The sequence below is a fragment of the Lactuca virosa genome, chromosome 9 (assembly GCF_052849685.1).
Source record: "Lactuca virosa cultivar CGN04683 chromosome 9, Lactuca_virosa_CGN04683_v6, whole genome shotgun sequence".
Taxonomy (NCBI): Eukaryota; Viridiplantae; Streptophyta; class Magnoliopsida; order Asterales; family Asteraceae; genus Lactuca; species Lactuca virosa.
The window spans coordinates 141,192,667-141,215,757 of record NC_136434.1 but is presented as its reverse complement, the minus strand read 5'-3'; the positions used below and the strand labels follow the sequence as shown (position 1 = coordinate 141,215,757).

Sequence of the window (23,091 nt, the reverse complement as noted above, 5' to 3'; positions counted from 1 at the left end):
ACTTTTTATTTTACAGGTCGAAGGTGACGTGTTCATTTGTTTATATGGCGTTGGCGTGACAATAGTGGCATTGCCATATCTTAGAACGTTGTTTTGAGATAGATTTTTTTTCAACGCTTCATTACTTTTACCATATTCCACATCATTCACCTTACATCTACATTCCACACTATTCATTTAGACCTTAGGTTGGCAGGTTTGATCATCACGCCACCCCTCAACCACCCTCTTCCACTTCAACACCATCTTCACACTATAACATGAGGGTGTGGTCATCACAATAAGAGGAAATGGAGAAGGAGGAGAGAAGAATAGATGAGAGAGAAATAAGCGATCGTGGTCAGTTGTAAATGGGTCATTATGCTCGACTTCACCTCAGCGTCATGGTTGAGAGGGGCAGTGTTTACACCGTGATGGTGCTCTATCTTAGCATCACACCATAGATGTGTCACTTACACCATGTAACCTTATGGCCATCTCACTGCTCCATTATCCATCTATTAAAAGTTCAAAACCAACTAACTAGACCATTAACCACCAAGATATGATTCACAACCACCATTTAACACTCACATAATTTTATGAGTTATTTTTACTTAAGAGGTTTATTTATGTATAATTACATACAATTAGTAACAATCACAAGCTTATGGTGTAGCTTGACCAATTCCAAAGGCATGGCGATGAATATAATCAAGAACCCCACAATATTTACAAGGTATGACAATAGCCTTGTAATATGATGTTTTTTAAACAAAATCCCATTAAAACTTTGGTAAGTGTTGGAGGGATTAATATCTAAATTAAGTAACAACTAATTATATCACTTTAATTATTAACTTTATGAAAAAAAATGGAAAAGTAAGCTCACTGTTAAAGACACAAAAAAACAAATTGGACGACAGTGGCGAAACGAGATGGAATAAATACGTCCCTTGAAATGTAAATATCTTCTTTTGGCGTCTTTGTTTAAATCGACTTCCTTTCATAATGAACTTTGTCGAGAAGGCATTGATATTCCTATGGTTCTTTGTCCTGAGTGTTCGTTGCAGTCAAAATATTTACTTCACTTGTTTGGTCAATGTGATTGTTGTGAGGACTTGGAATGCCCTATCTAGTTTGTTGGAGCTTTCTTTCACTACGCATTTGGGTGTTTTAGATGTTATGATTAGGCTGGACTCTACATATGCCCTTGGTTAAGAAGAATGCATTGATTGCTATTGTGATGACGACATATTGGGTGCTTTGGAAGGTTAGGAAAAAAGGTGGTGTTCAACAATAACATTCAGAAATGAGAGTTGGTTTTCTATTTTATTGTTGATTATTAGTTTATACCTTTGGTTTTGATGGATATTATGCAAAACATGTAACCCTATGTGTGTATGCAACCCTATAAAATTTGATCTATGTTTTATCTAATTGAACATACAACTTGAACAACAAAATAGAAAAACCCTAGCTACTAGCATATATTCAAAATAAACAAAATAAGGGTTAAAGTAATCATACCTTGATTGTTATGTAGTAATAACAATCCAAATACTTGTGTTGATGAAGCCTTGAGAGCAAGCGTCACAAATGTCACGCCTCTAGTGGTTCACACCCAACACTAGCAATAGAGAATGATTGAGAAGGAGGAGAGAGACTTCAAATTTTTGGCTAGCTCTTCAAGAGATTCAGTGGCCGAAAATTAGAGGGTTTAGGTTGTTTATATAGTGCAGTCGGAAAACCCTAGATAAACCCTAATTCAAGATATCCTTAAACCGGGTAGTTATCCACCTTCCTGTTTATCCACCAAAGACCATTCTAGAACTCCTTAATCTCCAAGAAATCGTCCATGCATTCATGGAGGGTTCTAAATTGCCTCTTGCTCAACTATTGAACAATTGCACTTCAATCCCTGCATTTGTAATTAATTTTTCTAATCCTAAAATTAATTCCAATTGATTTCTGATTAAATATTAATTAAATATTATTATTTCTAATTAGTATATTATTTTCATAATATATTAATAAATCATTTATTTCAATTTATTAATTAAATAATAAATCAACCTCTTTCTCCAAAATCATCATTTCTAGTTGCTAGTCTTGAGGGCAACCCAAAAGAACTGTGCTACTATCAATTTAAGTATATACAGATTATAGTTATGAGCTTAGACACCTAATTCAACAGGTTTACTGATAGGAACCAAAAGGTTAACGTTAGTTGGATTTTTTCGGCTTCAAATCCCCTTGAACACCTTGTAAATGTGTGCTAACTCGTTGCTACTTTTTTGATTTTTAATATATAACCATTTAGTCGTTCAAAAAAAGAGGGAAAAGTTAATTAGTTATGGGTTTTTTTATGCCTAAGTTGACAAGAAAATAGCATAGGATGAAAAGAAAAAAAATCGTAGAGTATGGAAAGAAAGAAGAAGATTTAGGTCCTAAGAGAATATATCATGTGCTTGTTGAGAACCACACATTTTTGTTTTCAGGTAGGCTTTGATAAACAATAAACCCTAATTAATGTATGGATAACTTATGTTATGTTCATGTGAATGGTTGGGCATTAATTATACAACATATTTAGACAAACCCACATGGAAATTAGGAGGACTATGAATCCAATTGTTTTATTAAAGGGTTAATGCCATAATATAACGTCATAGGTGTCCGGTTTTTAAACATTTGCTTCATTATCTATTTTTAAAATAGATTGTGACAGGTCATTGAACTTTAAACATCTACTATAATAAATGAAAATCTTTTTGCCACATGTTACATTCTCATTGATTTGGCCACATGTCATTTTGAGGTTATTTTCAATTAAATTTTTTCCACGTGACATTTTGTGGGTTTTCCATTTTATTAAATTTCACATAATATTTAAATGTAATAATTGCAATAAATGTAATAATAAATGCATATCAATTTCAATAATTGACTTTCTTTATAATTTAAACATTTCTAAATTAAAACTTCATTAGTTTTTTTATCTAAATTATTTGTTTAAATTTAAAAGAGAAAAAACACTTTAATTTTAATAATTGAATATTTTTTTTATAAATTCAAACATTTTCAAATGTTTAGAATTTTCATATTTTTTTTTAAATAAACACATGTAATATATGGGCCTTACACGTAGTTATCTAATAGATACACTATGATATTTTCTCCCAAATATATCATGATTTGTTTTCCCGATTTAACAGGTAAGACAGATGGTGTGGCATATATGGTCCATCATCGTCCATATGGTTTTCTTTTATTTTTCTAAAATAAAATAATATTATCTTATCTTATCGTTTATTTATATTTATAATATTATTAGTTAATAAATAATCTCTTGAATGAATTTGTTCATCACTTCTTATGAGATGTGATTTTCACATAACACAAACACTCACATGTTCATCAATAAGAAGAACAACCCTTTGTCTTCTCCTACACATATGATATGTCGGAACCAATAAATCGAAAACTTCCATGGATACATTGAAGATTCCATGTTGGGTAAGGACAATGAAGTTTAGATGATGATCGCTGACGGTATGACATTAAGTTTTTTGTTTCTAGGTTTAGGTTTCTATTAGAAAGGTGTTTGAGATTGAGTTTGAAAAATGATTATTGACTTATTAGTTTTCCTAAAAAAACTTACAAAACATGTTTGAAAAATAGAAAAATGTTTTTGAAAGCAAATTTTTAACACCGGCAAAAAGACTTTTTAAAAAGTCACCCCTAATTTTTGAAAAAATGGCTCATAACTTCTTCACGTAAAATAAGTATAATATTTTTCTAAAAAAAATCCGAACACTTTTTTTTTTAAATGGTTTATCAACTTATAGCTTATTCCCACCACATAATCTAATCCAAACATTTTTTTAGAAACTTGTTTTTATCACCAAATAAGCTAATAAACACTTTTATCAAAAAATGCTTATTGAGTTAAATAACCAATCCCAAACCCAACCTAGGTTTTGCCTCAAAAATCTCTATAAAATCGTTGTATAAATCTAGTGGAAACTCTATAAACGAACATTAAGCATCACCAACACCCAACATACCATTCAAACTCAAAAGTCGATAACATAATCAACAAAAAAACGAAAACATGGTTATTGTGATGGGTGGTATGCATAATTTAGACCATTTCACATATATGCAATGGATTTTTCCCATGAGAACAACCAACATCAACTTCATTGAGAAGATTATTAGTCTTATTACAAAGAGATTTCATGATTAAAGTAAACAAGTCTATGATGACAACAACTATCCACCCAACACCAAATGGGAAACTAAAACTTTTTATATCATTTCCCCCAAATTTCCACCTCCGGTGAGTTCCTAATCAGAAAATTTAACGATTCCAAAGGGAACATCTACCAGGCGCATGTAAGATTATGCTATTTTTTTTTTTATCACAAACACAAACCCCAAAAGCCAAATCAAGCCACTGAAATTAGAAAATAATTATTTTTATTTTTTAGATACGTGGCGGCTGTTGGTGGCTAGAAACAGGGTTGTTATGAACAGAAGTAGAGTCGGTATTTTTCAAAGAAAGGTTTGCAAATTGGGAATCGAGTCTTTCCCGACTGGCGGTTCTCCGGTGGTGGCTTTGTGGTGGTTGTGGTTGTTGTTGGTGGTGATACAAGGCTCGTAGTCTTCCAAGTTCTCTCTCCAAAACTTCATGCTCCACTAAAAAAATAAATCATTTTTAGTTTTCGTATATGGAAATTTTCAACATAAAAAGTTAAATAAGTTAATCTTGAAATGGAATGGAAAATGGAAATGGAATGAGTCATTACATTCCATGGTCATGATTTTATATCGTTAAATTTAACGATTTAAAAAGTTCATAATTGTAGTTATTTTACTCTTTACTCTTTAACAAGATAGTTGGTTACCCAAATTAGCAAAAATGAGATAAGTGGAAACTGATGCATCATATAGAAACTTACAACACTTAATAAGTTGCTCTTGAGCCAAATTCTCCAATCGTTGTTTCAGTGCCTTGTTCTCCATGCTCAAAATAAGACTTTGCTGGTTTAAGAATTCCAGCTCAGCTGACACCTCAGATCCATCTGCCTGAAATCACAGCATCCACAAGAATAAAGAATCCTTCAAAAGTTTTTTCTTTTTTTTCCTCAAATCCTAATCTTAATCTTACCTGTAAAGCCTGTACATTCCTTTCCAGCTCAGCAATATACTGAAGCTTCCTCACCCGTGATCTTTGAGCAAACTGCCTGCATCCAAAAGATGATAAATTTCCACAAACATGAAAAAGTTTCAAACTTTATAAAAGTTTCAACAACATAAACAGATATAATCATATCCTTACTGTTTGGCACGTTTTGTATCAGTTTCTGAAAAATCTTTTCTTTCATGGTTTGCATCTTCAGATGAATCATGTGGGCCCGATTCAACTCCATCTTGTTTTTCCCTAATTGATGAAACAATCCCACGAATCTCATTTGAAGCACCCAATGATACTGATCTTTGAAGACCATTTTGTGGTGAAGGTGAATCCCATGCCCTTGACTTAGGATTCATATTCATCAAAGGATTATTTGGGACACTTCTAGCATCTTTATAAAAATCAAAATCGTGGGACCCCCATGAAGGAACAGAAATTAAGTTTCTTATCTTGTGTTCATCTTTTACACCGTATTCTACATTAACAGAATTGGCTGCTTCCAGATATGTAAAAGAGTCACTTGATGAACGTCTATGGCCTCTTTGGACAGATGTTTCTGGTTCATTAAGAAGCTCATCAAGCCAAGAAGGTTGTTCTTCAATTAGAAGGCTTTCAGATGAAGCACGTTGATGGTGTGAATTGACATCTCTGTACTTTGGTATTCCTTTTGGTCCAATTGCAGGATTTGAGATGTAATCAGAATATGATGGAGGAGTGGTTGGAAATGGACATTTAGGGGGGAGTAAAGAGTGTCTTCCATTGTACACCATGTTTCTTGTTGTTGATGGACCTCTAGAGTTTGCCATATCCAAATCACAAACCCTGCAAAAGCATAAAACAAATGTCATCCTATGATTATAAACAAATGGAGTCTGGTTTATTTTCATAATTACATGTCTAATTCTTGACGATTTTGCTACTTCAAGATTTCAAATAGAAGAACAGTTATAACCATGGATAACCCTAATAAGCTATACCATCAGCTGAGCATGAAACCAATAGTACAATCTGGAGCAGCTTCAAGATTTCAAACTTAGTCAAAGGCAAACACTCATACAATAATCAAAACCGGCGACAAGAATCTTTGTCACAACAAAACGGCAATTCGAATCTATTTACAATCATAAGATTCATCCCCTTCGTGAAATCTTACCCCGAGGCTATGTATGGTCTTCTTCTCCGATAATCAAATTAAACTATCTAAAAACTCGAATTTCGATAACTAATCCATCGTTTATATTTTCTGAATAGACTGGGTGATCTCCGAGCTCGAACTAAGGCAGAAAGTAAGAAACAGGTATTTCGAGAGAATTTAAACTGAGTTTTACCTTTAATTTACGCAGTGAAGATCTTGAAATGCAATGTGATTTACATGGAAACAGAGATTGAGAAAGGAATCGAAGTGCTGGCCCTTCTCGCTGCTTCTAGTTTTCCATTTTTAGGGTTTTCTTCATCTTGGAAGATCACTTTTTGCCCCCCGTTTTTGCGTTGTGCTGTCTTTCGAATCTTTTCAATTGTCGTTGACGTGGCTTGGGTTGTTTATCGATGATTAAGTTCCTCACTTTTAATCTCGTGTGATTGTGGTTTGGTCATAGATCGATTTTTAGATTTTTGGAAAAAGAAATTAAATATCTTCTATATTTCTTCCTATACATCCTTCTATTTATCTTAAATAATAACATGTCACACAAATATATTAAAATATTATTAGTTTCATTAAACACGACACATATCTTCATCCTTCTATCTATCTTAAATGATATCATGTCACACAAATATATTAAAATATTATTAGTTTCATTAAACATGACACATATCTTCATCCTTCTATCTATCTTAAATGATAACATGTCACACAAATGTATTAAAATATTATTAGTTTCATTAAACATGACACATATCTTCATTTAAAATGAATAGGAAGATGTGTAAGAAGAACATTGTAACACTCCAATTCAGGTATTACCACAAAAGCCCTTGAAGTTATTAACTATTGCATTTTATGTCCCTTAAGTACGTTGGGCGTACTTCATAAGTACGCTTAGCGTACCATGCATAAATGATCGCGGAGGGTCAGCACGTACGCTCGACGTACCAAGAGTACGCGGGGCGTACGTGACAAATATGCAAACCCTAATTTTCGGACTTGAGACCTATATAAGCATCCTTATCTTATTTGAGCTCCACCCTAATCAGCCTCATTCACCGTCAAACGTCCCTAAAAACCCTAGAATCATTTGAGAGTGTGTTTTGAGCTTAAGGAGTGCATTTGTGGCCATTTTAGTGTCCATTCAAGAAGGAGGAGTTGCTAAGCAAGCTTGGAGTGGCTTTGGGCTTCAAGAATCTGCATTTAGTTCACATTGAGGAGCTTCTAGAGGTATAAAGTTTTGATTTTGCCATCTTATTCATTAGATCTAGCTAGGGTTTTCTATTTTGTCCATTTAGTTGGTTTTTGACCTCCTCTTGAGAGTTGAGCAACTCTAGAGGCTGAAAAGGCTAGATCTGAAGTCCTTTGGTTCATTCATAGCATAAAAATGAAGTCTTGATGGGTGTTTTGACCTCATGCATGGATTAAGACCCTTTTAAAGGTCTTAATGGGTTGTTGGGAACATATGGGACATGCAAAGGCATAAAGTTGCCAACTTTATGCCCTAGGACGTCTTAATGAGCTCAGATCTGATTATTGGACGTGAGAAAATCAAGTATTAAACACTTAATGGAAGAAAGTGATTAATATGTTAGTACGCTGGGTGTAACTTAGCGTACGCAGCGCGTACGGACCAGGGACCCAGTACGCTGCGCGTACCAGGGTGGTACGCAAGGCGTACGCACAGCAGATGGACTTGGACTTGTTTTGGGCTTGTAAGCTTTTGGGCCTTGATTAGTCATTGGGCCTGGTCCTGTTTTGGATTGGTAGGCCAACTTATCTGTTTTGGGTCATGGTTTCTATGGTTGGGCTTTATTGGGCCATGAGGCCCATTAATGATATTGGACATGGACTTTGGGCCCAGCAAAGGAAGACTTTTGGGCCATTGTGATAGGACTTGGGGTTTGGATTCTTCAATTGGATTGTGTTCAGTCTTAACCTTGAGTAATGTTATTATTGTTCAGCACGGGTGGTTACAGACTATTAGGATAGCAGCTTTTAGATTTAGCAGACAAAGGTGAGTCTTTTCACTATACCAATGGGTCTAAGGCACCAAGGCCGACCCATTTTATGTTACGTGGATGGTTGATTGATTATGCGTTATGTTAGTATGACATTTGCATGGAAGACCACGTGGGGGTTCCCGTGACATTTGGTATAAGACCTTGGAGGGTTTCTTTGGCATCCTTGTATATCTGCTTGTATAGTTTGCATTATGTCTTGTTTGGTAGTTAAGACCTTGTGGGGGTTCCCAAGGCAGGAAGACCTTGTGGGGGTTCCCAAGGTAGGAAGACCATGTGGGGGTTTCCATGGCAGATAAGACCACGTGGGGGTTCCCGTGGCATTAGGTGTAAGACACTGGAGGGTTTTCATGGCTTCCTTATATGTTGTATGCATGACTTATGTGATATGTGTAGCTTTATAGCTAATATGATATGTGTTATGTGGATTGTGTGTGGGGTATGCTCTGGGGGACTCACTAAGCATTAGCTTACAGTTTGTGGATTTGTTTCAGGTACATCTGAGCCAAGGGCAAGGGCAATGCTTGATAGCGCAGCGTGCACTCTCACTCGGGCATTTATTGGGACACTCTGATATTTTAAAATAACGTTGTATTTGATATGATTTTGAAAACAATTGTAACTGGTTTTTGTGGATGATGGAAATGTGTTTTGGATAATTAAAAATGAAAATTTTCTTTTGAAAAATTGGGTCGTTACAAAAATATAAAAGGATATTTAATTTCTCTTTTTGAAATTGTATTGTTTGGCTTTTGTATTTTTGGTTTGTTGTTCGATTTCTATTTGGTTCGATTCGATGTATAAACCGCAATAGGTATGATGCACTTTTATATATTAGAGTAGTTTTAAAATCGCAAAAACAATGGATTTTAGTTATATTTCTTAGGTATATAATAAGTATAACACAAACATATAAAGCAACTTTGTAGCGAATTAGTGTCTAAAATGCTAGAAAACATTGAAACTATGACTACAACATAATTAAGATAGACTTAAAGTAATATTTTTATGTTCAGAGCAAATGTAAAGCGATTTTGTGGCGAGTTAGGAACTTAGGGGCTGTTTGGTACGGTGAAATAAAATCAGAGAAATGGAATTAATTCCATTTCCCTTGTTTGTTTAACCCTAAAAATAAGGAATAGAGAAATAATTTGATTCTCTTTCCCTGTTTGTGATGCGGGTTATACAAATGGTGAAGGTTTTTTAACACCTTATCGCGGACAACGTTGCCATCTTAATGATTGGTCTCGACCACCTACAAATGCTAAAGAGTTATATAACATGAGACACTTATCAGCAAGGAACGTAATAGAACGATGTTTTGGATTGATCAAATCTAGATGGACTATTTTACGTGATAATGCATACCATCCAATGGAATCTATGCCACGCATAATCATTGCATGTTGTTTGATGCATAATTTCATACGTGCAACCATGACTGAAGACCCCCTTGATCAAGAAATCCCTGCAAATCATACACAAATTGGAGACGAACATGACAACGTTATTTCTACCGTAGAGACATCGCAAGGATGGACTGACCGTCGAGATCTTCTTGCTAATGCTATGTTTACTGATTGGAGTGCAAGGCGTTCCAACAATTAATTTATTCCATGTTTTTATGTAAACTTCATTATTCTTTATGTGGTGTTGATATTATGTTTAATGATTGAACAACTCTATTATTATTTCATTATCTTGTTGATATATTGTATTTATTATGTGGTGTGATAATATTTCTTTAGGTTGGATCTATTTGTAACTTCAAAAAAAAAAGATGTTGTTTAAAAAGAAATAAACAAGGTAAAAAAACATTTCCATTTCACTTCTTAATACAACCAAACAAGAGAAATGATTCTCAAAAACATTTCTCTAGTGGATTCTCAGTTCTACCAAACAGTGTAATCAATTCTCTTTCTCTAGCTTAATTCTCTTTCTCGCATTTCCATTCTCTGCTGCAATTCCATTTCTCTGTACCAAACGCACCCTTAGGGTTAAAGGTGAATTCCCACTTATTTACATACTTCTTTTTAATCAAACATAATTAAAAAAATATAAGAAGATTAATATATTTTATAAATATTAAATAAGTAATATATACTGTTTGTATTATTAAAAGATAATATTGTGCCAACACATAATGAAAAACCGCCGCAAATAGCCTGTTTTTACAAAATAAAAAACTTTCACCATAAAAAACGGTACAATTTTAACTATATGGTTACAATTTTTATGTAAAAAATAACCATTTCAAATACTGTTTGTTTGGTTTTTAGCTACCAGATCATTAGTTCGTGGATTTATGGACATCAAATCATATACTCGATTACACTAAAATAATAGAGAAAATTATCAAAATAGCCAAATTTCCTAATGACTTATCCATTTATAGCAAAAAATTAGCATTTATTTCAAACTAACTACCAAAACTTACGTTAACTGGCCAAAAAAAAAGTTGACTACTCTTTCGGGTCAAATTTATTACAATTTGTTACAATTTTGATCACTTGACCGGTCAAATCAGTTGTTTACTAAAATGACATGATGACGTGAAAGTTTTGATGACGCGACATGCTCACATAGCATGCTGACGTGTTAAAATTGAAAAAAAATATATACAAAAGACACTAAGTTTTTATTTTTATTTTTTCAATTTTGACATTAAGTTTTATTTTTTTCTTCAATTTTGACACTTCATTTTTTATTCCAAATCGAACATCATTTTTTTCAATTTTGTTTAATGTTGACTATTTTCTATTTGAAACTGTATAATTTTTTTTAATATTTGAAACCGTATAAATATAATTTTTTTTATATTTTGTATAAATATAAAGTTTTTACATTCAAACCATAATGTTATGTATAAACATGTATTAGTTATATTATAATTGTAATTTTCATTAAATACACTACTTTAAAATAAGTTTGGAGGTGTGGAGTGTACAGATAAACTATTCCAATCTCGAGAACACAAAGATCGAGGGGAGGGGGGGTATTCTAGGTTAATATTACTATGCAAAATCTTCTCTCAAAGAACATCAAACAAAACAAGGTATTCTATGTTTCTGAATTTTAGATTTGGCATGAAATCCAAATTAATTTTTTTTACTCTGTCATCATGCCACGTCAGTGCCATATTACCAAATAGTGCATGAACAATATGATTATAATATAGTTAATACATATTTATACATAACATTATAGTATGAATGTAAAACACCTTGTATTTTTACAAAAAAAAATATGGTTTTAAAATGAAAAAAATGTATTTATACGATACCAATTGTAAAAAAGATATTTATGTGGTTTCAAATGGAACAAAAAAATGATGTTCGATTTGGAACAAAAAATGGACTGTAACGTTATTAAAACTGAACACAATTAGCAAAATGATGATTAATTTGGAACAAAAAAAATTAAGGGGCAAAATTGAAAAAAAAATGAAAACTTAGTGTCAAAATTGAAAAAATAAAAATAAAAAATTAATATCTTTTGTGACATTTTTTTTTTCAATTTTGACACGTCATCAAAATTAACACATCATCATATCATGTCAGCAAGCAGCCAGATTGACCGGTCAAGTGGTCAAAATTTAACAAATTAGATAAACACAGTGTTCATTTTGAGACAAAATATAACGCAGTGTCAAAATAGAATTCTTGTGTAAACTTAATGACTTTTAATTTACCTATCTACTATTTGGCTTATAATGAACCAATTAATGGCATTGGTCCTTTAGCAAGTTTCAGCACCTTACAAATATATATATGTATTTATTAATTATTTATGTATTATGTATTTATGTTGGATAGTTGCAACTTGAAGTTCCACGGTACAAAGGAAAGTTGAATTGATGAAATCATTAATATACTAGGTTAAAACCCGTGGAACCCACGGGTGCTGTTTTTTAATTGAATTTAAAATTTAATTATTTAATAAAATAATATTTCAATAATTCTGATAACTTATAAATTGTAATATTGAATATTTCAATAAATTTTTTTATTTGTAAGTATTTAATTACAAAGTAAATGAGAAGTATTTAATTAGGAATGAAGATTTTTGAAAACTCTTTTTTTTATGCATGATTCTTGTTGGACATATGCAGATGATGCATTACCAATGTGTGTAATGAAATTAACATAAAATACAACAATACGTAATTATAAAAAAATACAGTAATATGATGGATTAAGTGTGATTTGCTAAAATTGAATAAAACGACGTTACAAAAAAGTTGGCTACAAATTTCGAAAAACTTCCTTATAAACAACATTGGAAGTTTTATTTGTGAGTTTACCATCTTTATCTAAAATTAATAATTTTAATCCCTCTCTGCTCTGAACTCTAGATAAGGCAACATACAATTGTCCATGTGAAAAAACTGGATCTTTCAGAAACAAACCAACCTTTGATAACGATTGTCTTTGACTTTTATTAATAGTCATTGCAAAACATACGGCCAAAGGAAACTGTCTTCTTGTGAATTTGAAGGGAATCTTTTTTTCTGATGGAGTTAAAGACATTCTTGGAATAAAAGTCCGATTTCCAATATTAGTTCCAGTTATTATATGTGCCTCAATAACACGTTTGCCCAATGATAACACCTGTAGTCTTGTGCCATTACATAAGCCGTTTTTCTGATCAATATTTCTCAGTAACATTACTGGAACACCAATTTTTAAAACTAACTTATGATTTGGTAAACCGGATACTTTGAGACCATTTAATACATCAGGAGAGTATAGATTTGCATCAAATTGATCATGGAGAAATTCGGATTCACATATGTTGTCTGAACTTAAATATTCAACTTCATCTCCTGGAAACTTCTTAAGCAAACGGTCGTTTATTTCCTGGACAACTTCATTTTTCGGAGCAAGTATCGCTCTTTCTTGGAAATAATTTATATCGCTATAGTTCTCTAAAATTGAAGGATATACAAACTCAATTAAGGAACCTATAGGATCATGTGAATCATTAATGAGAATATCATCCGGAATATCGATAATAGTTTCACCGTCGTTCGGACCACCAAGTTTTCCTTCTCCTATATCCAACAACCAATTTGCAAAATCTCTTATTTTTCCTATATCTGATTGATCCCTTCCAACAGTTAGCCTCATGTTTTTTGTTAATCTATGGACTTTGCAATGTTCCCATAAATATGAAGAACTCAAAGAAGCATTTACAATGTTCTGTCTACTGCCACCCGGAACAACAGGTAGAATCTGTCTAAAATCTCCTCCAAAGACAATAACTTTCCCTCCAAATGGAATATTTGAGATTGTTGAATTTACGCACCTTAATAAATCCTTCAAAGTTCGATCTAAAGCTTCAAATGCATGCTTATGGACCATAGGTGCTTCATCCCAAATTATTAAAGAGGTTTTTCTTATTAAGCTTGCCAACTCACCGTCTGGATTTATGTTACAAAAAGAATCCTCTATAAGCTCAAATGGAATTATAAATCGAGAGTGTGTTGTTCTACCACCGGGCAATAATAAGGAAGCAATACCGCTTGAAGCAACATTTAATACAATATTTCCTTCAGATCTAATTGCTGCAGATATTGTTTTCCATAAAAAAGTTTTACCCGTTCCACCATAACCGTAAACAAAGAAGACGCCTCCTTTATTTTCTTGAATAGCACTCATGATGTTTAGGAAAATATTACGTTGCTCATTTGTTAATGCAAGAAACATACGATCATAGTCATTCTTTATCACGGGAACGTCGTAATCTAGCTCCTCGGTGATAAGCCGATTGTTTGAAGAAGAAACGGATTCAACATCTGGGTATGGCATGTTTTTGAAGTTTTTGAGAGTAGAGTTGTTTCGAAGTAAAATTTGTTGTATTTCGAACAAAGTTAAGTTCTTAAGTTCATCTACTCCGAGTGACAATTCTGCACGAAAATATTAAATAATTAATAAAATATGTCATCGATATTTAATAATTTTATTAATAATTATTTAATGGTTGTTGAATAATAAAAATAAATTAATTTAAAAAAAATAAGAAAAAATGTTATACCTGCAGACTTAAATCTTTGTCGTTGTCTATATAGAATTCCATCTGCCAAATATTCCCATGTATTTTCCCAAACGACTTCTGGTTTTGACATACTATTACACATCAACAATGTAGCAAATAAAAAGCGTAGATAAAAACCAGATCCAGAATGATTTGCTTCTTTAATTGCATCAATGTATTCCTTGTCATCATCTAATAGCCCGAGTGCATAACAAACATCTCTAAAAGAAGAATGTGTTTGACCATTTACCGTGCGAATATCATCAAATGATGTTGGTCCTTTTACTTTATTTAAAAGAATCCTTAAGAAATATGGTTCACCTAGTTTAGGTGAAACAGAATGAATTCAACAAACATAAATCCATTGACCGGACCCGAGAAATCATCACATTTTTTTAGGATGCTTTTCCAATCCAAAGTTAAGGTCTGTTTATGACCTGTATAACTAAAACCATTAGTAACAACAGCCATATTGGGTTTTATAACTATATAACTTTCATCTTCCTTTAAAAGATGACGAAATCTGGAGAAATTCTGATTGAAGACACGAGCATGGTATTGTGTACCCTGTTTAAAAAAAACTAAAAATTATTATTTTCATGAAACATGTCTAATATTGAATGATGAATAAAAAATATATGAAATACAACAAACCTCCTCGTCCATCAGGATCATTTCAATCGAACAAACTTTATTATTTCTGACAAAGTTCCAAATTTTAAGCACCCGAACCTTGATATGTGATTTTTCATCTATCTGGTCAATGTTATTTAGGTAAACCTTATTTCCTATATTCATTTTCTGCAAGAAAATTTAAACCATATAGAATTGTAAGGAAAATTAGCAACCTAACTAACAATTAAAACAGAAAAATTATAAATCAGCACCTAATAATTTATAAATCAGCACCTAATAATTTATAAATCAGCAACTAACGTAAAGAACATCCTAACTAACAATTAAAACAGAAAAATTATAAATCAGCACCTAATAATTTTTTCTTAAAGTAAGTAATATATATTTTTTAATGTGTAAACCAAATGAGTAGATTTCTTACAGACCCTTGTTTATACGTAGGGTAACTTGTATGCTATTATTAATCATTTTATTGAGATTGTATTTAGATAAATACAAACAAATTTTAAAATTTCATACCATCAAAACAAAAGTTACTGTGCAAGACTGACCATTTAGAATTTTAATAACTTTGTAGGTCAACTCCAATGGTTTGGCATATCATGTCAGAATTATGGGTTAATTCACTAATTTGTAGTAATGAACTTGAAGCTGGATCACAACAATCATGTTAAAGAAAAAATAGTTCTCATGTTCATTAGTTTTTTCGTATACATCTACATTAATACGTAAATAGACAAAGTAAAAATAATTGACATCATAAATTAGATTTAATGTAACAGCAAATCAAAGTAAATATAACACCAAAAAAAAAATGTAATAGTAAAGTTTCAGATCTGAAAAAAACTATTTTTTATTTTTTTAAAGAAAATGAACTTGTCATGTTCATTAGTTTTTCGTCTTTTAAACTGAAAAGGTAGAAGAAGTAGACGATTAAGAAGAATTACAAAAAAGAAGAAGAAGAATAGCAATCATACAATGAGAACGTGATAGATACCGATAAATAAGACCATGAAGGGAATAGAAATATTTGTAATTTTGATATTTGAATACACTAACCTGATATTTAATTATTGAAGTGTTGCAGAATCAAGAAGAATGAAGAAGAATACGTTTGCTGTGGTTTCTATGAAGCATAATTGTTATGGAGCAGAATGGTAAAAACAAAATAAATGGTATTTACGTTTGCTGAGAAGAATACTTTAGATTTTTAGGGATTTAATGATTGCAATATATTTAATTTGCAATCAAAATAAACAAACTTTCAAATTTAATCGTGAATTTCGAATCTGATTTTTGATTAACATATTTTTTCAAATTATTTCCATAATTTTTATTCATTTAAAAATAATGGTTGAATATTTTGAATGCAGTTGACTGCTCAAATTTCCGGATTTTTTGCATCAGTTTGAACTTTGATTTAATTTGGATTGAATGGCATTTACGTAAATATAGATGAATAAATGAGCGGGAAAACTCGATTTTGGGGGTCCTTAGAGAGTGACACGTGGCAGAGTTGTACTTATTTATTAGAATTAGGATTTATGTATCTTTAAATTGCGTTTACACATCATACTTTGAGTGGTGTTTATTATGGCCCCCGTAAGTGCTAACATTTATAGAATACCATTTATAAAAAACCAATTAAACCGATAAACGACTAAGTCCACTGAATAACACCCCTATCAGAGATCTGAATAGATCTACCTATTTATACAGTCCCTCTAAATCCTATTTAGAGAGAATCTGAAATATACGGTAGTTACCACATTCCCATGTTTTGGATACTCTCACTCTCAAGGATATCACTGTGATAAAGTATGGATTCAGCATATGGTGAACCATGTAAGTTCACAATTTTAGTGTCCAAGTTTTGTGGCTGAAATTAAGAAAAAAATGTTTTCGAAATGCGATGTACATTTCTAAACGCGTTGAATATTTTTTTATTAACTAGGTATTTCATATGTGCTCGTGTAGTAATTATGTTATACATACAAGATATCTAAACGTCTGATTGACTAAATTTACATGCTTCTTAGTTTGATTCTGTCATGTAATATTTCTCCTCGTCAACAGAAAATGTCAGTCTTCTAAAAACAAATGTCTGTAGGATTCGTAATTTCGTATAAAGAGAAAGAGACGCTTTATACGAACCACTTTTGACTTGCATAATCAAAGATATCGATGGTTCAAAAAGAATCTGTGAAAGCTTTTGAGTCACCCACCATTGAAATCAGTAGTAAAAGCAAAAAAGGAAAAGGTGAATCAGAAACACCAAACCAGTTACTATAGAGAATCGCATGCCTGTGTCAGAACTCAGATACACTTTGCTTTAAAGCTTCACATAATAGAGTCTTTATTATGTACTTATAATATAAATGATAAACTATTTATTTAATAGAGTACATATGTATGATATTATTACATACCGATTCATTTTATCATTTTAATAACTATCTTCTCCTTTTTTAAGCTCTCTTTACAATAAGCTTGAAAAACCACCACACATAATACTTTGAAATGAGAGCAATGAAAGAGTTCGAACATGAAGAACTTGAAGAAGCAACTCATAACTATTCAAGGTCTCATCTCATAGGCAAAGGAAGCCATGGGTGCATCTACAAAGCCACTCTCAAAAATGGTCAAATGGTTGCTATAAAGACACCATCTTTAGGCCTTTGCAAGCTACAAGACACCTCCAAGATTGATAATGAAGCTCACATATTGTCATCTTTCCCACCGAACCGATTCTTGGTCAACTTATTCGGGACGAGTCATGACTCAGCCGGGCACCGAGTCCTTGTTATGGAACACATGCCCGGTGGAATGCTTCATGATTTGCTCCACATGACCATTGGTGGCTCGTCTCCACCATCATGGTGTAAACGAGCCACAATGGCAGTCCAAATAGCTCGAGCTGTGCAGTTCCTCCACGATTCGAAGCCCGTGGTTGTCCACCGCGATATAAAGTCTGAAAATATCTTGTTTGATTCAAAATCAAACGCTCGACTGGCTGACTTTGGGCTCGCAGTGTGTATAAACTCACCGAGTCAACAAGTTGACTCGGTGAGTTTACCTGCGGGGACTATTGGATACTTGGATCCTTGTTACACTACCCCGTGTAAGTTGAGCACTAAAAACGATGTGTTCAGCTTTGGGGTAGTGTTGTTGGAGATCATTAGTGGCACGAAAGCTATTGATGTCTCTAGGGATCCTGCTTCGATAGTGGAATGGTCAAAGGGTTTGATTGGAAAAAATCAAATAATGGAAATATGCGATAAAAGGGTCAAGATGCCACGTCACATGGAAGACCGGATACGAAATATGTTGGTTCTAGCTATTCAATGTGTGTCATCAGATGAAGAATCACGTCCATCCATTACAGAAATCGTTACCAAATTGGAAAGATTTAGATTTACAATATGGGGAGATAAGATAAAAAGTCTTGTTCTTTTAAAAAGCCGAAAAAAGCTTGCTTCAAATATGTCTGCCACCACCACTAACACGGTTGTCGCCACCACTTTAGGTGGTCATATTAGTGTCACAAGAAGGAAGATCTTGCTAAGAGAAATACTTACAGGTACTGTTTTATTGCACTGAAGTGTACATTGTTTTGGAAAGAGAGATTGAACTCAATGTAACTAGGATGAGTTTATAACTCGGGTGAGTCAGCTCAGCTGAACTCTAACGACTGCTTTGAAATTAAAATTACTGCTGGGAAAATTCTGGAATTTCACATTGTCTTGTGTGAGATGCTTCATATATCAAATGAGTTGTTTAATTTTAGATTTTAATGAATGATGGTTTCTTTAAATGATCAATAAATTATCTAATATATGTCATATATTGACATGTACAGAAAAATTTAAAGTCATAATTTAAAAGTAATAGAGATGTATGAACAAATGATGGTTAGAATAAGGTTTTTTTTTCTCATTTAAGCCGTAAAGTTTCTTGAGGAATGAATATATGTTGTAACCAAAGTAATGGAACTGTTAACAATTGGAGCGAAAGTTAAATAAACAAAAAGAGAGGGACATGTTTTGTCAAAGTCTCGAAAATATAAATTGTAAACAGATCGAAATTTTGGTAATAATTTTGAAACCGTACTAAAAGCAATCAATGTCAAAGTTAATAGAAATTAATGAGCAATATAACGTTACAACTTACACATGTCTCGTTTTAATTGTGATATAAACATGAATCATATTGGAGACAATCAAGTATGAAGAGGTTTTTACGAGTTTCACATGAAATGAAAAGGTAAAATTGATTTGTAAAGCTTTGAGTTTATAATTGTTTGCTTGCAATTTATTGTTTTTTTGTTTGTTTGGACGTTTTTTGCAAAACTAACTGATAACGGAAGGAAATCTTTCTATTTTATTCCTGCAGAAATATTTGGAAAAAATAGTTGGTAGTTGGTAGCCACAAGCTCTAAGCATTTTATAGAAAAATTTATTTTGTATACCAATAGTTGAATCACAATTTTTATTTTTTTTTATTTTAAGCAAAGATAAATTTTTTTTTTTTTTAAAACAAAAAGATGCATTTTGTATAAACTAAATGTGCTTACAATTACAAAAGTACGTTGCCCAAAACTGAAAGAATTTCCTTTCTTTCCTTTTTGTATTCATCAAATACAATATGAAATGTGAAATTGAGATGTTTTGATGAATTCATACAGACAGATCTTGTCTTCTCAAAGGGATGCCATCTTCATCATCCTCCTCTGTTATGCGTTTTGATAATCGCCCTGATAAAGTTGTGGGACCTACATTTCATTAAATATAAATAAATATAAACTTCCCATGTGCCTGTTAAGCTCACTTTTGAAGCTTATTGCCAATTTATAATCTCTACAAATTAAGCAAATTCTTTTAAAATAATATGTAAAGAAGAAGCATATTATATATATACCATCAACCATGTCTTTTGTTTTGTGAAGAAGAAAGGTTCCAGCAAGAATGGTCACAAATCCACATAGTTCAGTCACAATCTGAGTAGGATTCTGCCCATCCCAATCCTGTTTCACTCATAGTAATTGTCTATTGATTTGCAAATAATAATAATAATAATAATAATAATAATAATAATAATACCTTGAACATGATCACACTTGCCAAGATAGTAAGAGATGTGAACATAGTGTAGTATATGGGAGAGACAACAGCTGTATTAAATGTATCAAGTGCCTGCATCCAATATTTTCAACAAAAACTAGGACCGTTAGTCAACTCTGACTATCTGACACAGTGACAATGACAGTGACAGTTCTTATGTGTGAAAAAGACATAAATGCCCTCCTCGTATATTGTAAATAGATGGAGGGTAATTAATGTACCTTGTTGAGATAATTCATTTGAGTGATGACACAAAGGAGAACAATGAAGGTAAAAACCCATGTTTGGGGATATACCATCTGATTCATTCCTGAAAAAGTAAGCTTCAAAGCAATGCCAACGGCTTTCACACTCATCACCTGTGAAAAATGAAACCTTTTATTTGGAATTTATAAAAAATAAAAATAAATACCATGAACATGAAGAAATAAATACATACCGATAATGAGCCTACTAGTGAACATACTCCAATATAGCACATTATGTGTGTCTGACCATATATAGGGATATAACAGAATACTATCATAAAAACAGCCATCAAAACCAATACTGCATATAGGACGAAAGCTGCACAAAAGGAAAGATGATTATAGAAACTATAAATATTAAAAATAAAAATCTACTTTTTTAAAAATTAAAACAGTCTAGGGAATTGTAAGGGACGAAATGTTAAGAAACATTGAAATAGGGATGAAAAATGCAAAAAGATTAAGTTCTAGACCATGACCAAAAGAATCAAAATAGTATAGGGACCAAAAGTGTAATTTACTTTATGTATGATTACACAAACTATACTATTGAATAATAATCTAGTTTTATAGATTAAAATGATCGAACCGAGTTGTAAGAATTTGAATACATTTTGAGCAATATCTATTTCTTTTCATACGAAAAATGTTAAGATAAGAAACAGGGGAAATAGGGAAGATAAATGCAAAAAGATTATTTTCTGTATCATAACCAAAAAAAATGATATTGCGAAGGGATCAAAAGTGTAATTTACTCTATCTTTGATTAAAAAACCATACTATTAAATAATAATCTAGTTTTCTTAAATAAAAACGATCTAGGGAATTGTAAGAATTTGAATACTCTTAGAAAAATATCTATTTTTTTTGGACGAAAAATGCAAAAAGATTCTTTTCTGTACCCTATCCACAAAGAATGATATAGCAAATGGACAGAAAGTGTAACTTACTCTATATTTGATTACAGAAACCATAATATCAAATAATAACATTTCTTAAAATAAAAATAATCTAGGGAGTTGTAAGAATTTGAATACACTTTGGATGTATTCTATCATCTTTAGCCAAGTTTCAAAACTTTACCCATTGACCAATTAGAGATGTAATATACCCAAGTTGATTAACCAAGTTAAATTGGTCAAATTGCAATGTATAACAAAAAAAAAATTGTAATTTTACACATAAAAATTTTCAAAATGAAAAACATTTACCTGGCTCTGTGGCAAGATCCCATACTTCTGTCACTGATTCCATCTGACGTTCCTGAGGAGCATGTAGAACAATTGTGGTGGAGCCCACAACACATAAAGCACAACCAAGAATTCCAAAAATATGCAGCTTCTCTCTCAAAATAATATATGCAAGCACAGCACTGCAATATATCATCATGTTGACATGTCAGTATTTCACATACAGAAATAAGCTTATGGGGATTGAACTTAAACAGATTATGATTTTTAATCATGTTCATGCCTGATTATAATGCTGAGAGCCCCAAGAGGAGTGACCAGAATAGCCGGTGCAAATGCATATGCAGCAAAATTTGCTATCTCTCCAACAATCACTGTTGAAACAATCCATGGTGGTTAAATTGTAACATATTGTGGCTCATATTGCCATTAAAGTATTAAACAAAAGGAGAGAAGAAAACTCACTTGTTGTCATGCCTACCCACCATAGAGGCTCCAATAAGTATGAGTATCCTCCAACTCCTGACAAAAATCATTAAATCACAAATTTGGATGATCAATCTTTTAAGTATCCTAATAAATGAACTGTGTGTTACGAATTCAATGCCAACGTTTTCCATTTAAAGTCAAAAGAAGTTTTGATCACTTGATTACAGGTGTTTAATACATCATTAAATCTTCACTATAGGTCAAAACAAAAGAGGATAATCGATTTAAAAATGAGTCTGATTAACCAAATGATGATGTACAAAAAGCGTGTATCAATACCTGCCCTGGTACCAGAAGCACCTGCTTTTATGAGACCTTTTTTCTTAACAATGAAGCTAGCACCAATAAACAAACTAGAAGACAATGCCAAAATCAAACCCTTGATATTATCAGTGGACATGCCCCTGTAAGCATCCCTCCAGACATGGGCTGCCATTCAACGCCAAATCAAGGAAAACCCTAGTTTCCTTTTTTTTTTTTTACTTTATTCCTTTTCTATCACGACGCCATTATATTTCACATGAGAAACAATGAAATTTGAGCGGAATACGAAAAAAATGAGATCGACTGCTCCGATTGAGATGGTTTTGAAGATCGTGTCGCCTGTCGGCTTGAGGAAGTACGAATCTGATTGCAACAGCTGAGGGTGTTGAGAGAGTATTATTCAGTTTCTTCTACAGATCGGGGAAGAATGATCATGTGGGGTAACGAAATTTGATTCGATTCAAGTGTTAGTGACGGATGAATAGATGATATACGTTTTGGTGAAGAGGGGATTGGATTTTGTTTTCGAGTAATTTATTTTTTTATTGTCTTTCCTTTTTTGATCATCTGATTTGCAATAAACGGTCGTACGGATTACCAATGAAAGGTAAATCGTGAATTATATTCCTCGTCTAGTAAAATCGATTTACTTCAAAATTTTCAACTTGTAAATTATAGATATAATTTTACAAGTTGTTAAAGGTTCTTTTATCCCACATTAGTGGGTGAGTTTATGGTAAGTTTATATATCATTTCTC

General features: G+C 32.4%; 4 protein-coding genes across 4 annotated transcripts; 1 reads left to right on the top strand and 3 right to left on the bottom strand.

The window, feature by feature from the left end:
- Positions 1-4,163: 4,163 nt before the first annotated feature.
- LOC145138585 (uncharacterized protein At4g06598-like) lies at positions 4,164-6,722 on the bottom strand. The gene is made up of 5 exons (XM_079072645.1): positions 6,511-6,722; positions 5,327-6,004; positions 5,156-5,231; positions 4,947-5,073; positions 4,164-4,683 (listed from the first exon to the last, which is right to left on the bottom strand). The coding sequence occupies exons 2-5, from the start codon at positions 5,986-5,988 to the stop codon at positions 4,472-4,474; spliced, it is 1,077 nt and encodes a 358-aa protein (XP_078928771.1). The 5' UTR covers positions 5,989-6,004; positions 6,511-6,722; the 3' UTR covers positions 4,164-4,471.
- Positions 6,723-12,594: 5,872 nt separating this feature from the next.
- LOC145139857 (uncharacterized) lies at positions 12,595-15,184 on the bottom strand. Its single transcript, XM_079073536.1, has 4 exons — positions 15,041-15,184; positions 14,824-14,953; positions 14,387-14,707; positions 12,595-14,258 (listed from the first exon to the last, which is right to left on the bottom strand). Exons 1-4 carry the CDS (start codon positions 15,182-15,184, stop codon positions 12,595-12,597), a joined length of 2,259 nt encoding a protein of 752 aa, XP_078929662.1.
- Positions 15,185-17,377: 2,193 nt separating this feature from the next.
- On the top strand, positions 17,378-18,836 carry LOC145136238 (serine/threonine-protein kinase-like protein At5g23170). The gene has a single exon (XM_079070407.1). It carries the CDS (start codon positions 17,543-17,545, stop codon positions 18,620-18,622), a length of 1,080 nt encoding a protein of 359 aa, XP_078926533.1. The 5' UTR covers positions 17,378-17,542; the 3' UTR covers positions 18,623-18,836.
- Positions 18,837-19,610: 774 nt separating this feature from the next.
- Positions 19,611-22,889, bottom strand: LOC145138859 (putative magnesium transporter NIPA4). The gene is made up of 9 exons (XM_079072873.1): positions 22,349-22,889; positions 22,046-22,102; positions 21,864-21,954; positions 21,602-21,762; positions 20,582-20,709; positions 20,364-20,501; positions 20,122-20,214; positions 19,940-20,045; positions 19,611-19,793 (listed from the first exon to the last, which is right to left on the bottom strand). Exons 1-9 carry the CDS (start codon positions 22,503-22,505, stop codon positions 19,699-19,701), a joined length of 1,026 nt encoding a protein of 341 aa, XP_078928999.1. The 5' UTR covers positions 22,506-22,889; the 3' UTR covers positions 19,611-19,698.
- Between the last annotated feature and the right edge of the window lie 202 nt (positions 22,890-23,091).

Excerpts from the sequence above, each read along its gene's own strand:
- LOC145138585 (XM_079072645.1), bottom strand. The coding sequence starts at position 5,988 with ATGGCAAACTCTAGAGGTCCATCAACAACAAGAAACATGGTGTACAAT. Across the intron at positions 5,074-5,155 it reads GGAATGTACAGGCTTTACAG|GCAGATGGATCTGAGGTGTC; the intron begins GTAAGATTAAGA and ends CTGTGATTTCAG. Across the intron at positions 4,684-4,946 it reads AGAGCAACTTATTAAGTGTT|TGGAGCATGAAGTTTTGGAG; the intron begins GTAAGTTTCTAT and ends TTATTTTTTTAG.
- LOC145139857 (XM_079073536.1), bottom strand. The coding sequence starts at position 15,184 with ATGAATATAGGAAATAAGGTTTACCTAAATAACATTGACCAGATAGAT. Across the intron at positions 14,954-15,040 it reads TGATCCTGATGGACGAGGAG|GGTACACAATACCATGCTCG; the intron begins GTTTGTTGTATT and ends TTTTTTAAACAG. Across the intron at positions 14,708-14,823 it reads TAATGGTTTTAGTTATACAG|GTGAACCATATTTCTTAAGG; the intron begins GTCATAAACAGA and ends CACCTAAACTAG.
- LOC145136238 (XM_079070407.1), top strand. The coding sequence starts at position 17,543 with ATGAGAGCAATGAAAGAGTTCGAACATGAAGAACTTGAAGAAGCAACT.
- LOC145138859 (XM_079072873.1), bottom strand. The coding sequence starts at position 22,505 with ATGGCAGCCCATGTCTGGAGGGATGCTTACAGGGGCATGTCCACTGAT. Across the intron at positions 22,103-22,348 it reads TGCTTCTGGTACCAGGGCAG|GAGTTGGAGGATACTCATAC; the intron begins GTATTGATACAC and ends GATTTTTGTCAG. Across the intron at positions 20,046-20,121 it reads CAAGTGTGATCATGTTCAAG|GATTGGGATGGGCAGAATCC; the intron begins GTATTATTATTA and ends TGAGTGAAACAG.